Source organism: Protopterus annectens, chromosome 3.part1 (genome assembly GCF_019279795.1).
Source record: "Protopterus annectens isolate FY-2018-M chromosome 3.part1, PAN1.0, whole genome shotgun sequence".
Taxonomy (NCBI): Eukaryota; Metazoa; Chordata; order Ceratodontiformes; family Protopteridae; genus Protopterus; species Protopterus annectens.
The window spans coordinates 1,504,399,538-1,504,414,079 of record NC_056732.1 but is presented as its reverse complement, the minus strand read 5'-3'; the positions used below and the strand labels follow the sequence as shown (position 1 = coordinate 1,504,414,079).

Here is a 14,542-nt window from a genome sequence, read left to right as displayed (position 1 = left end):
AATACTTAAGTCAGAGTACAATTAAAGTTCATGAATTTAGTATTGTTTGAGACTTTGATGTTAGCCAAGAGTGCAATTTTCAGTACCTGCAATGTGCTCAGAATTGCCTCCTCCTCAAATTCATATTGGGGTTACATGTATTGGTAGCATATACAAGTATGATTGTAAATTTTTTTTATTAAACCCATTGCTCATACTGTTATTGGAACTGTATGGATATCTTTCTTCCACATTGATCTTGTTTCTGCCTACAAATCCTGAAATTTTATGACTTTCTGCCTGTGTCCTAAACACTGTACAAAGACAACACTCCTCAAGACACATACAGCCACATCTCACAATGTCTCAACCTCTAAGCCCTAAAGGCAGAGTGCCACACTACCCAATATATTGGTAATTGGAGACTGTCTTGTTATGACACACTGATGCCACCTTCACCAGACTGATCAAGGACACAGTGACGTTCGGTTGCCTATCTGGGGCAAGGATCTGCCAGATTACATGTGCTCTCAGGACATTAAACCACAAGTATTAGTATGACTCTGCCGTAGTCCATATGGGTGTTAATGACCTGAGACCTGCCTCCCTGGACTATATGAAGAGAGGCATGAAGGACCTCTCAGATTGTGTGTCCCAGGCAGGTATGAACCTAGCACTGAGCAGCATTCTATCTTTTCCAAGTATGATATCGCAGTATAAACAGAAGATGATTGATTGTAACAATTGGCTTAGTTGCTTGTGTCATTCTAAAGGAGTCCAATATTTGTCAGCTTGGGAGGACATGATCAACAGACCACATTGCTTTGCCAGGGATGGTCTGTACCGGTCAGCACTTGGCTTTTGGTTATTGGCCAAAACATTATCCACACCCATAGTGCCTTTTTTAGGCAATGCCAATCTAATAAACCTTCCAATATAGTAAATTTTACACAAGATAAACTAAAGGTGTTACTGCTCAGTGCTAGGAGTCTCAACAAAGCACTCCTCACCCTGGAGAGTGTTGGCATCTTTGCAGTAATTGAGGCATGGAAGGTAGCCTGGCAGTACAAGGCTCTAATGCCTTCCACATGTTTAGGTCAGCTGCTGCACAAGAAGGAACAAGAGGTGGAGATATATCAGTCTACATAAAAAGTAATCACACCTGAAGAATGGTCAAACAGTATGACATGCTTGAGCTACTTCATATCTAGCTAACTTTAGGTAAAGTCCAATACCATATCCTTGCTAGCTATAGGTCCCCATCTGTGACAGGATAGCTATACCATATATTTGAATGTACTGTCGCTCATAATTCAGCCCAACTCCATTTTCAAGTGTGATTTCAACTATCCCACCATAATCTGGGATTCATACACAGCCACTAACATGCAGACTCAAAGATTGCTGAATTTTTTCACTGCAACCACCCTGAAACAGCTAGTCTGCATACCTAATAGGGGTGCAAAGATCCTGGATCTGGTACTATCACAAATATGAGGAAAATTGCCCTCCCCCCAAGGGCGCCCGCAGGCAGGTGCAAGGGGGTGCACTTGCACCCCCCTGGAATCGGCTGACTAGATAATTTAAAAAAAAAGTTTTTTTTTTTTTTTTTTTATGTACGTGCGTTCTTCTTTAAGAAGAAAGAAGTCCGTGTGTGTTAACAGTCCAGTCGCGGGCGTGACATCATCACTCTCGCGAATATGTAGAAGTTTGTGAGCGGGAGTTTACAAGGATGGCTTTGCAAGCGGGATGATTCGAGCGGGAATAGAAGATGGCTGGGACCTGAAACGGAATAGCAAGCGGGACTCGTGGGAGTAAACAGACGGAAGATGGGACACTTCAGGTAGAGTTGTGTGTGTGTGTGTGTGTGTGTGTGTGTGCGCGCGCAGTGTACTATAGGGTTGCCAACTTTTCAAATGTCCAAAGTGGGACATTTGTGGTACACACGTCAGATTTTGCAGGCCGAAACATACCCACGGCCAGTACAAAGTGCACAACTTCACTTTTTTGCCCAAGTAAAAGATTATTCTTGTAGCATTTTAGTTGCTTATTCTGTTTCTTATAACATTTAGGTGTTTCAGATTCAGAATAACTGTTTTATGCAACCATTACAAAAAATATAGGAAATAGTTTTGTTCTAAAATCTCAGGACATTTGCCATTTTTACATTTTTTTTTGCAGGGCACAACTGGCCAAAGAGGGACTGTCCCTCACAAAGTGGGACAGGTGGTAACCCTAGTGTACTATTGGTTTATATAAAAATGTGAGCAGAAATTGTGTTTGCTGTCTTTGATGCTTAATGAAGGAAAAATTGTTACTTGTTACTGATAGCTTTGGATATGCTTAGCATCACAGTACAAAAATCATTTATTTTTCCAATAACTGCTTTATGCTATTCAGGGTTACTGAACTAAATGGACACAGAGTTTTAGATGAAAAGTACAGTAGGAGACAAACATCTTAATGTGACATCACATTCTGTTGTTAAGATCTAGGAAAGAAACCAAATTTCTGACTATAATTGGAGGCAAAGGTATGGAATAAACTATATTATGGCTAATAGCTGTGCAAGACAACTTCATGCTTACATCTTCCTTGTAGCTGTCGGTTCCAATATCCACTCAAGTAAAACTCATCTCTTACAAATTTCATTTGCTGCCATGCTGGTAGATGTTTCTACAAGCAATTAGTTTTTATTTTCAATGTTTGTACAAGATCCTGAACTACTGGAAAATATCTGTATAAATGGAGAAAGGTTACTGTTCCCAAGAGCTCTTTTATTAGATGTGGGCATAATGTGTCAATACTATTTAGTCAGTATAGCGTTCAGTAAAGCATCAGAAAACAGGTGAGAAATATGTATATATCTGATATCACTCTTAGAAATAGAGCTGCATTTAGTGGTTTCTTCTCATTCCTGCTTGGTCTGTTTCAGAAAGTGTTTCAACTCTTTAGTATTCTTAAGGACAGAAGTCACATAAAATGCTAGCTGTGTATCAAATTCATGTTCACTAATACAGCTTTGATGTGTTGAATTAAAATATGCAGTATTCTATGTAAATGTTGCACATTAAAAGATTCCATTTCATTTGAGGAAGTTCTGTACACGGATGTGTAAGAATGGAAAGGACATCATGGCCGCCAGAGTCAAATATTGTATGTATTACCACATTTGCAGCTATAATTTCACATGGTTAGTGTGTGTGTGTGTGTGTGTGTGTGTGTGTGTGTGTGTGTGTGTGTGTGTGTGTGTGTGTGTGTGTGAAATGCCCCAGGTGTACATGGTGGTGGTTAGAGAATAAGGCTTGAACCCTGTACCTTGGGCCCAAGTGGCAAGAGCCTGAATTCCCTACCCACCACCATTTGTAAAAATGTTGCAGGATTTTCCCTCATACTTTTTCTGTTCCTCATAAAATCTGTGGTTTCTGCATTTGTGTCCTTGTTGCCTGACAGCTACATGTTCTCTAGTTTTATTCTTGGCTGTCTGGAGTGTTTCTCCCTGGGCCTCTCCTAAAAATTAGCTTTTTTTTTTCAAAGTCAGACTTTCCTGGTTAACAAATGTTAAAAATGGACACATTTCAATATCAGACTTCATATTCTTCAGAAAGTGCATGGTAACAAAAGCTTTTATTCTAGCAATTTCTAAGTGTACAAGATGGATATTTGAAATATATCCCTGTGTTTGGGACTGTATCCCCCCCCCCCCATTATTGGCTTCATCCAGGTTTTGTGCTAGGGTTGAGAGTTATGGTAAGAACTAAATTCACTGACTATGTTTGGGGGCTGTATTCACCCAGTATTGGCTTTGTTCAGGTATTTATTGGCTTCATCCAGTTTTTTTGCTAATGTTGAGAGCTATGGTAAGAACTGATTTCATTGAATATGTTTGGGGGCTATGTTCTCCCATTACTGGCTTTGTCTGGGTGTTATTTGCTAAGAGGTTGAGAGCTATGGTGAGAACTGAATTCACTGAATGTTTGGTGGTTGTAGTCACCCGTTATTGGCTTTGTTCATGTATTTTGTGCCAAGAGGTTGACAGCTGTGCTATGGTGAGAACTGAATTCACTAAATGGTAGCTATTTAAGTTTTTGTCTTCCTCTTTCACAAAACAGCTGATTTGGCATAGTGGTATGTTGCTCTGTTTTTCACGGAGTCCCCTGGGTTCAAGACATGGCAGTGAAATGTATGGTGGTAACGCAGCATTTTATTCTAGCAACTTTCAAACATTATACAAGCAATGTTTAAAATGTCCCTGGTTTTGGCCTTTTGTCCCTCCCCAATAAATTTTGGCTTTTTCCAGATTTCTTGTGCTGCAAAGTTCAGAGATACAGCTGAGTGTCGAGTAGATTTTACAAGGAGCTGAGAGCTGCAGGGGAGCAAAAGTTTAGTGCTGCTTATGTTTAGTCTGCTTGCATTGTTAATAGCACAACAGATAGTGTACTTACTTTAGATGCTGAAGGCTGTGGGGTCTACTCTCACAGTAGGTAAATGCATTGCTGATGCTGTAGTGTGTTGTAAAGGGGGTGGATGCTGCAGTCTTTTTGGCAAAGATACCTAGTAACTATGGAACTGTTAACAGTTTGCTATCCATTCCCTATTGCGTTATTACTAGCTTTTCATTTTTTTTATTGCATGCAACAAAGGCAAGTTATTCTTCAAGGGTAACAGGCACTTTATTTGTAGATTAAACAATGACATATAAAGTGTTTGCTAGCAGCAACCTCTTTATTAGTTACAAATTTCTTCAATGTGGATTTTACTACTTCAGAGATTGTGTATTTTTTACTGATACTGGTGGACTTGAGTAGACTTTATGATGGAAATGTTCTGAATTGGGCAATTTTGTCATTGGTGGATGCTTTTTGTTTCATTGGTTACTGGAAAAATGTTCAAAGCAATAAATTTAAAATGCCCTCTAACAACTGTACTGCATTGTACAAGGAATATAATGTAATAGTCAGGAAGGTGTATCAAAGAGCATGTTTGTTATGTTCGAGGGGCCTATGATTTTGAAGACAGCCCAGAGTTAATATTTGCCATTGGCAAAATGTATTTTCTGTGAAAGTGGTTTTCAGTGCTGTTTCAATGCATGTGAGTTTAAAGGGCAGAGAAGTTTTAATGTTAATCTATTTTCATTGTGAAACTGCATTGCTTTAATAGATATGTATTAGGGTTTGTGCTGTAAAATGCAAAATAAAACTTTCAAATGAAATCCTAAATCATCGCAGAAGTAAAGCAGTATGCACATTAGTGTTTATGGTAAATGGGGCAACATAACCAAGGAATGGGACATTGGAATGGCTGCAGGGGGGAGGCTCCATTTGACCATAATTTTGTGAGGGGGGGGGGTAGCAAACTCATACAGCCCCAGTTGAACTATACCGCTCAGTTGTCCATATCTTTGCAGAATGAATAGATATTTGCTGCTTATTTTTGGTTTGTTCCTCATATAATTTGTGATTTTCTAGCAAATCATTTAGGAATGAAGCCATTAAATGACAGACATTGAGTTTCAGATGTCATAACCTTCAGAAAATGCATGCTAATGCAAGACTGTCTAAGTTTTATAAAGAGCAGTTTTTAGTAGTGTTTGTATGTTCCCCAATATATTTGGCCTTGTTCAGATTTCCTGCATTAAGAGGTTGAGAGGTACGTGCAAATCACTTTGTAGATTAGGAATATCCAAACATCTCAATTGTCCCCAATTCTGGCTCAAAATGTTGCTCTCCCTAATAATCCCTCCTCCAAAATGACAATTTTGGAAGAAAATGTGGAGGGTTTACAATTATATATAACTGTAATGATCAGTTATAGATTACCTTTATTTCAGAAATGCATGTGGATGCTCTTATTTTGTTAGCTGCTCAAGTTAACTGTTAATATTAAAAGGTGTCCCTTTTGACAGGTATTTTGCATTACATTTTGGTCTGTTTTTCATAAAATTGTGGCTTTCTGGCAAATTAGTGGCAAGTCATTAAAGATTGAAGTTAGAAAATAATGGCAGACATTTGAGTTTCATATTTTATACCCTTCAGAAAATTTGTACTAATGTAAGATCTACCTGTTCTGTTTAAGTTAATAAGAGCAATATTTAAAAATTGGCCTTATTTTTGGGACTGTGTCCCACTTCTAGTTCTATGTATGGCTTTGTCCAGATTTCTTGCTCTGAAGTTGAGAGGTATGAGTGTCAGAGCCATCACTGTCAGCCAGAGACATTTCAAATTATGACATACTTATTGCACCCCATCCCCATTGTAGTGGCTCTGGATGTGCCCAAGGAAGGCAAGGAGCAGTTATGCAGTGTAAGTGTGCAGAGTATTCCCCACCCAAGGTAGATCACAAATATGACCATGGCTTTTCATCTGTCCTTGATTTTGCAAAATGTTCTGGTTTTCTATCAGATTTTTATACTGTTGATTTATGCTTCTTATTATTCAGGAACTGCATGCTGTCACAGTGCCCTGTTGCTCTGTTTAAGTAGCCATGGTTTAATGAACATCAGGTAAGCTTGTCGGAGATTGTAAGATGCAAGTAAGCTTTAGTAAGCATATTGTTAAAGAATTACCAGCATTGAAAGCCTTTTCGTTGTTGCCATGCAAAGAATATTTACATGACTAGATAATGTATAAGCCTTGGGTATTGAAATGCATATGACAGTATTTGTAATAAAAGGACAGGATTACAGTATTTTCAAAAGCTCATTACATTTTATTGGAGACCAGTGTCTTATAGCAGTGTCTGTGTGTTGGTACACTTGTAGTTGGGTGGCTTTAATGGTATATGGTAAATAAGCATTGCTACCTTACTTAAAAGCCAAGCCCTGCAACAACCATCTCCACACTAAAGTCAAAACACAATAGCTCTGGTGGGTAAATGTACTCTGTAATAATCAAAAAAGGCAAATGTTTGAAATAACTACAGCTTATGTGCAAACACAATAGGTAGTGATGAAACAATGCACTGCTAAAAATGCTTTAATGCTCCACATTGCTGAGCTGCAGATCAGTTTATCACTGGCTACCAGGATTTCACCCACTTCAGATCAAGCACGGTGCCGTTCAGTGCAACCTTCCCAGAACTAATTCAAGTCTGGCCAGAATTATTTGGTGTGTGTATAAGAGGGAGGTAGCATACCCCTCAGCTGTCCAGATTTTTGCCCCATATTCCTCCTAAAAAGGATTGAAGTTGCTAAATGAGATTTCAGTTTTAGATGTCATGTCATTTAGATGCATACTAACACAAATCCTGCTACTCTTGCAATTTTCTAAGTTTCTGAGAGCCATATTTATAGTCTGTCCCTATTTATTTTAGGCTTTGTCAAGATTTCTTGCACTAAGGTTGAGGTCTTGAGGGGTGTGGTATGTTTGTGAGAGAGAAAGTGAAATGCCCAAGCTAGAGTTAGCAGGTAGAATTTTCAAGTGCATTTTCAAGGAACTGTGAGTTTTAAGGGAAGCTAAGTTCACTGCTGCTCATGCCAAGTCTGTTTACTATGTGCAACTGTTTTGTTTAGCAATTGGTATCTCTATTGTGGTATAAAGCTTTAAAGCTATGTTAGTAGCACCACAAGTAGAATACTTGCATCTTAATGTAAAGGCTTGAGGTTCTATTCCTACAGCATATACATTTGTATGCTGCAGTCCTCAGGATGTCCTCCTTTGGATGAGATGCCTAATAACTATGAACCTGTTTTTCAGCTTGTCATCCATTTTCTATTGCAATATACCAGCTTACCATTTTTTTAATTTAACATAGGCAATTTATTCTTTGACGGCAGCAGGCACTGAATTTGTAGATGAAACACTGAAATATACAGTTTTCTAGCAACATCTTCATTAGTTTCAGGTATCTTTAATGTGGAATTATTCAGATTACTTTTACTTCGGCAGAGACACTCAAAACAAGTGTTGCTGTATAATACAAGATATAGAATTCAATTATATATTATAATTAATACAATCAGGTAAATCAAATAACTTTTGCATGACCCTAACGTTGTGCAAGGAACCTATTGCTTGAAAACAGTTCAAAGGTAAATAACCTGCCACTGGCCAGATGCATTTTCTTTGAATGTGGGTTTCAATGCTGTTTCATTGACTGAGTTTCAAAAGTAGAGAAACTCTAATGCCAAGTCTGTTTTCATTGTAAGACTATTGCTTTGTTTAGGTTTAGTAAAAGTCTCGGTGTTTGGGCTATAATGTTTGAAATAAAAGTTGTAAATTAAATCCAACTGCCTGTAATCATTGTAGAACTAAAGCATAAAACAGTATGCACACATTTGAACAGTGTCTACAGTAAATGGGGAGAAATAGCCAAGTAATGGGACACTGGAATGGCGGTGTGGGCGGGGCTTGGGGTGGGTGGTCTTGGGCGGGGCTGTGTTGGAAGGGGGCGGGGTGAGCTATGTGGGTGGGGCTCTGGGTTTGCACCCCCCTGCAAAAAATCCTGCGGGCTCCCTTGCCTCCCCCCCATGTAATGTCCTTCCTGATCAGATCACAAAGCAGTAACTCTTGAAAGAAATATAAAGGATGAGCTCCCAGCAAACCCCAGAACCTTTAAGAACTTTTCCAAGGCTAACCACCTCCTGTTAAGTGATGGCATTACTAAATTCCAAGCCCCCCAAACTCAGAGAAAATGGTAACCTTTGTGGAACAGTTTACAGAAACCCTATACAAGCATGTAAATAGCTGCATAGAAACAGCAGTAGCAAACAAAAATAAACTTAGGACAAACTTCAAAAACAAGCCCCTTGGTTGACCCCCAGTATAAACAGGTTGTACAACCATAAGAAGAAGATCCTGTCCAAAAATAGGAAGGTCTATGCCCAAAAGACAAAAAAACTCTTTTTATCAGTCTCAGCAAGCAACTCGGGGAACTGATCAAGTCCACTAAAGCCAACTTTGAGGCAAAAATAGTCTCCCAGGCAAAGGATAACCATAAGGCATTTTTCAGTTATGGACACAACCTTAAACGGAGCACCCAGCAGTGTGCTGAACTAATAGTAAATGGAACTTCCTATACTGAGCTGAGGGATGTAACAAATTTACTGGCCAATTATTAGGCTTGCAGTCCAGGGAACCATTAAGGAGCCTAAAAGTAACAGTAAAATGGCAAGACTGTTGCACTGAGGATTTTGCAAGTACTATAATATAGAAGTAGCTGAGAAGCACTGTTAACATGAACCACAAAAGCAGTATATAGAAAGATGAAATGTAGATCACATGGGATCACCCATTACCACACTTCCTTCAGCATTCCCTGGCACTACATTCACCATTATGTTTTTCCTTCTAGACCTCTCTTCATGGTCAACTATGCTGGTTTTCATTCATTCTAACTTTGCATCCAAGGCTTCTGTTTTAGCTTTGAGGACCTCATTTGCCTGGATTCTGACATAGTATACTATATCAGTCACTTCATTTAGAGTTCTGACTGTATCCTTACTGTATTCCTCCAATCTCACATTGTTGTTTTTTAATTTCAGGAAACATATCCTTCAATTGACCTATCATCCCTCATCAGTCTTCACTGCAGATGATTCTGGGATATGCTTTCTAGGACGCACAACATTGCCTATAAGCTTAGTACCTTCCTTTTTTCCCCCTAATGGACATGCAGTAGTGTTTGATACAGGAAATGTTCCCAGTAGTGCTAAACTGCAAATCTCTGACTGGTGCTATTACTTAGAATACCCAAATACCATATTTTAATGTTTTTCAAATAAAGTCAGATGGAGTAGATGTGAGAGGATGCTCACTCAGTTCACACTATATCAGAAATAAAAAAAAAATACAGTTATTGTACATAACTACTAAATGTAAATTCAACTGAAAAAAAAGAAAAATTGCAAATGTCCATTTTAAATACAAGTGTCTTTTTTATAAGTGCAATAACACATGTCCAGGGATTGTAATGAACTCACCTTGCAAGCTTGTGCCTTACGGGATTCATTTCAGAAGCTTGAATTAACAAAATCTCGAACTGCAAATAACCGAAACCAAAAGATCGAGTTTCATAAACTCGAACTTCTGAATCAAAATAAAAAAAAAAAAAAAAGACAAACTTCGCTTCGCCCCCCTGCACCCCCCACACCCCCCTACTTAAATATACCAACTCCAAGATCGCGCTACAGTGGGGAAATGGGAAATCTCCCGTCTTGCGCTGTTTGCGGAAGCGCAAAACGGAAGATTTCTCATTTCCTGTCAACACCGCAAAAAAAATAACACATTACGTACACACAGAGCGTACAAGAATCCTTGCCTCTGTGTGCACGCAATGTATTAAGGTAAGTAAACTCTTATTTTTAAACACTACACACATTCGATTTACTGAAATCTCGATCATATGGTCTCGACCATATGAAATTCGAGATTTCAGTAATTCGATTATGTGAAGTGTTCCCGTCTTACGACATCTTGGTGAACAGTAATATCATTACCATGTACATCCTTTCATGCTGTATTTGATACTTAACACCCAGTGTATAGACCTGCTCAGTTAATCAGAGCCTTAATTTTTGCTAAAGCCATTTTCGAAACATAAGTGAAGAACTTGTTTAGTTTTTCCTTACTGGTCTCACATAAACCAAACTGGTAAACCAGGGAATATCAGGTTAATTGAATGCATTACTCTATAAATGTAAAGAAAGTTTAATCATTTTACAGGGATTAGATTAAGGTTTGCTTGCGTCATTGTGTTATGTGATAATTGGTGAATTCAAGAACAAAGTATGAAAGGTTTATTTAATTATCACATATAAAAGGCATGTAAGAAAATATATGTATATTGATTATTATGTGTGATATATGGCATTGGAAGCCTTTCAGAAGCTTTGAACTTTAACACTGCATCCTTAGTAATTCAACATGATGTCAACATAAGTTGTTGCATTTTCTGAAGTCATAGAAACAAACTGAGGCAAGATCCCCCCAGTTAAACAGGAGTTCTTGGAAAGCATTTGTGAAGACTCATCCAGAGTTAGCATTTCTGGCTTATCACCGTCTGCTCTTGTCTTACAGGCTGAAAAGCTGTTTAAAGCTGCTATGAGCTATCTTCTGGGTAGTGGAGTCGAACAGGTCAGTATCTAGCTTTAGAACTTTACTTGATCTGCTATCATATTTGTCAGCTCAGACTTTTGTTGTCCATTTTTAATGCAACTGTGAAAGGAAAAATCAAGGAAGTGCTACTTAGAAAGGGGCAATGTCTTGCTTTCTTCTCTGTCTTTCTCTTTCTCTCTCTCTTTTTTATTTGTGATAGTCACTTGTGTTGCATAGCAGCAGTTTGCTCCTAATGCTTGACAGAACACACTATAGCTGTACATTCACACTTAAGACTTCTGCAGTGGCTTAAGTGCAGCCATAGAAAGGCACATATCTCAACTACTTGTGTAGCTATAGTGTCGTGTTTTGGAGCTGGTGACAGGAAGTGCTATGTGTGAATGTGAAGAACTGCAGCTCCAAGTTGACATTTATGATGCCGCAAGTATGTTCATTAGTGCCACGTCCTCAGTTGAGTGGCTACATGTATGGATATGTTGTGGCTTACTAAGGGAGCAGGGTTGCCAGTGGAACAGATGAGCTACCTCAACAAGTAACAGTTTTCATGCAAGGGGCAATAGACAATGTGTGAAGCATCATGTATCAAAAAAGCTGGAGGCAAAGCGTTGATTTTTCTGTTGCCAAGGAAGTAGAAGGCAAACATCTAGGAAGAGAACAGTGATAAAGGAAGTGATGTGAATGAATATTATGCTATGAAAAAGTACAATAGACAAGGAGCAGAATTTAGCACCTATCATACCTTCATGGCCTTCGTTTTGACTGCCAGCAAGGGGGTGAGAATCTTCCTTTCTTTTCCATGAAAACATTCAACTGCCCCCCTTATGTACCACCATCAAGCATGATTCCATGTGAAGCATAAATGGAGTGAACTAGCTTCATGGATTTGTTCTTCCCCTTGGATTGGCATTTTAGAGTTACTTTTGCAGAATGGATTTTTCAAGCAGCCATCTTTGTTTCATGAATAATTTGTACAGTGGCATGTTATGTACAGATTGCCAAACTGGAAGCATCAAAGATAACATGTGTGGAAACCAAAATAATTTGTCCTATTTTCAACCTAAAGAAACCCATCTCAATTGGAGTAAGGAGGTCACTGCTGCACTGGCCATGATGGATCCATGAAGACAGAATGAAGATGTTTGTATATATCTCCCTTGGTACACAAACATCATTCCATCAAAAGGGGCAATCCAATTCCACATAACAAAAATGGGCATGCTTGTCATAGCAATCCTGAAGAGTAGCTTTCAGCTAAAGACAGCTAAGGAATAACCGAAGTGGGAGAGATTTGTGATCCATCTCAAACAAATTCATCCACATGGTATGCAAGTATTCCATTGATGATATTGTTTTCTTCTAGCTAATTCAACAGAGGAAGATCAGATTGTGGAATTTTCCTCCCTGACTTACCAATGATGCCTTTTACTTTGTCATACCAGTATACAGGTGAATTTGCCAGACCATAAATACACTTCTTAAGTTTCTGCAGTCATCACATCACATCGCTTGCCCCAACAGAGGGATGGAGGAATATCACAAGAGAGTTCCAAACACAATGTCCATGGAATGGATTTTCCATTGTTTTTGACAAATTGTGGCTAAAAGAAGATTAACAGATTCTGATGTACATGCTGGTGAATCTTTCAGAAAATTTTCTGCACATTTCAATAAATCCTATAGGCACAAGGTATGTTTTGGGTATTAGTTCTTTTTTTTTTTTTTTTTTTTTTTTTTTTATGGGACCCACCCACCTAGTGGAGGTGTTTCCAACTGGTAGTGGTAGCTCTCATAGCACGCGATACATGGGAAAGGAGTTGGAGGCCCAACGATGACAAGGGTGCACACGACAGCCACCAGGGGCAGGGTAAGGATTTAACTAGAAATGTCTCCTGATGCCACTAAGGGTGCAAACAACTTTCATTCTTATCTGGATGATACCCGTTCCAGTCAGCTCTGTTTAGTACTCCTCATTCATAGGAGACATGAGTGGACAGGTGATCCGCTGTGGCGACACCTAACCGGGAAAAGCCAAAAGAAGAAGAAGAAGATTCATAGGAGACTGAATGGCTTCAAGACACACAGAGAAAGTTTGATGGTTGGCAGGCATGCAGGCAAAATAAAACAGAAAAATTTTTTTTGACATTCTGAGGAAAGGTCTAGAGCAGTCACTTGATCAGCTGTTGGTAATGAGATGGATTCTCCAAACAGGGTGTTGTCTGTACAGATCTGGCATAAGCTGACAAGAATTGAGGGTCTCTTTGGAACATGTGGGGTAAGCTTTTATACAAAATTACTTCAATGGCTGCCTATGAAAATACTTTTTTTCTGTCTGAAGCCAGGGGAAATTGAATCTGACTGGACCATAGGTTCTTATGTTCATAGTTTTACATTAAGAGTAGGGCTGGAGAGGCCACCCAGAAGCTTAGCTGTATCACGCTAGATGTTCATCATTAAATCAATGATGTTGCATCACCCTAAGCTATATGGGTTATATCCAGCCAAGGATATAACAGCTGGCTACCTTCCAAAGAGTAAGAGCACCTTTCACATGCCCCGACTACTGCACATTTCATGGAGAGCAGTGTAAAGTCAGTGGTTAGGGCACTGTATCAATTTTTGTGAAGAAAAGTTTGTCTTGTCTGTCAGACATTATGGTTAGAGGCTAGGACTTTTTTTCTGGTTGTCTCTCGAACAATCTGACCTTAAAACGTACATTTTTAGTCAGATTTCCTTTTGAAGAATACCTTTCAAATGACTAGGAGCCTAGTATTAGTGGTTTTGGGGATTGTAAGTTTTTTAGTCAGATTGTAGCAATGGCTGTCCAAGGCTCCACTACCTACTTATCTGACTTTTTTTTTTTTTTTGGTAGAGACATGGAGGGCTTTTGGGCTTCAGGATCTTTGGTTCTTCCCTTCCCGATCTGCAAAAAGAAAAAAGCTGTACAGGAATCTTCAGTCTTGAAGCCAGCTTCCTCTCTTTTTTGCCTCTGCCACTGATGAGTGACTCTGCTGTGGCCATTTCAGGTACCTTGAACCACTCATTTGCTTTCTTTTGGTGTCTCTATTGTTGGTCCTTGAGAAGCTGGTAAGGACTGAGAGACAGGCAAGTCCTCTGTGACTGGCTTTTCTCTTTGAGAAAGGGAGAACTACACTGGAGGAAGGAGAGGACAATGCTGTACTGTGAAGCCACTCTGAGTAGCTTGATTCCCGTAAAAGAAACCATTTTTTTGGTTCTGTCTTTTCAGGGGATGGGCTTAGGCTACCTGGGATAGCTCTGTTGAGTAAAAGCTAGATATAAAACCAATGAACCTGCCAAACATGAATTAAGAATTGCTACACATAATGTAAGTTCACTGATAGGACAGAGCTTAGAAGTGGATGACACAATGGTAAGGAGGAGGCTGGAGATCCTATGTATCCAGGAAACAAGATGGAAGGGCAGTGCAGCAAAGCCAATTGGCTTGGAATCCAGAGACTACTACCCAGGAGAAGAACAGGCTACAGATGATG

General features: G+C 39.2%; 1 protein-coding gene across 2 annotated transcripts in view; it reads left to right on the top strand.

Moving 5' to 3' along the window:
- The window catches only part of TTC19 (tetratricopeptide repeat domain 19), a 700,715-nt gene that overhangs the window by 412,083 nt on the left and 274,090 nt on the right, over positions 1-14,542 (top strand). For both annotated transcript variants that reach the window (XM_044067578.1, XM_044067577.1), the window contains one exon: positions 10,995-11,051. In XM_044067578.1, the coding sequence (XP_043923513.1) occupies positions 10,995-11,051 (57 nt within the window). The remainder of the gene's footprint in view (positions 1-10,994; positions 11,052-14,542) is intronic.